Genomic DNA, 306 nt, shown 5'->3' with positions numbered 1-306 from the left:
TGAGATTTTCATCTGGAAAGAAGTCCTGGCGGGCTCGACGGCCCATCTTTAGCGCCTGTAGTGCAGGAGGAAACGCAAAGGGCCAGAGGGCACACGGTTACTGACAAACGCTGCTCCAGAGCCGGGGGAGAACCGCAGGCAGCAGCTCTGCAGCCGGGCCAAGCCCTGCAATGAGACACACTGCCCTGCTCAGCGCACAAGCACCGCCGGCTGCAGGTGTGACCCGCACCCGCCCCCCCGCCCGCGGCCGCTGCGGGGCTCACGCTCCCTGGCCTCTCCCGGCTTCCCGCAGCCCCGCTGGCTGCA

General features: G+C 67.6%; 1 protein-coding gene across 1 annotated transcript in view; it reads right to left on the bottom strand.

Annotated features, from left to right (window-relative positions):
* The window catches only part of IFT43 (intraflagellar transport 43), a 49,865-nt gene extending 49,819 nt beyond the window's left edge, over nt 1-46 (bottom strand). Inside the window, exon 1 of the mRNA XM_009993889.1 lies at nt 1-46. This exon is cut by the window's left edge and continues 65 nt beyond it. Within this exon, the coding sequence (XP_009992191.1) occupies nt 1-46 (46 nt within the window).
* Between the last annotated feature and the right edge of the window lie 260 nt (nt 47-306).

The sequence above is a fragment of the Chaetura pelagica genome, unplaced genomic scaffold, assembly GCF_000747805.2.
Source record: "Chaetura pelagica isolate M959 unplaced genomic scaffold, ChaPel_1.0 scaffold11, whole genome shotgun sequence".
NCBI lineage: Eukaryota > Metazoa > Chordata > Aves > Apodiformes > Apodidae > Chaetura > Chaetura pelagica.
The sequence above is the reverse complement of the archived record's forward strand: the minus strand, read 5'-3'. Positions and strand labels throughout refer to the sequence as shown.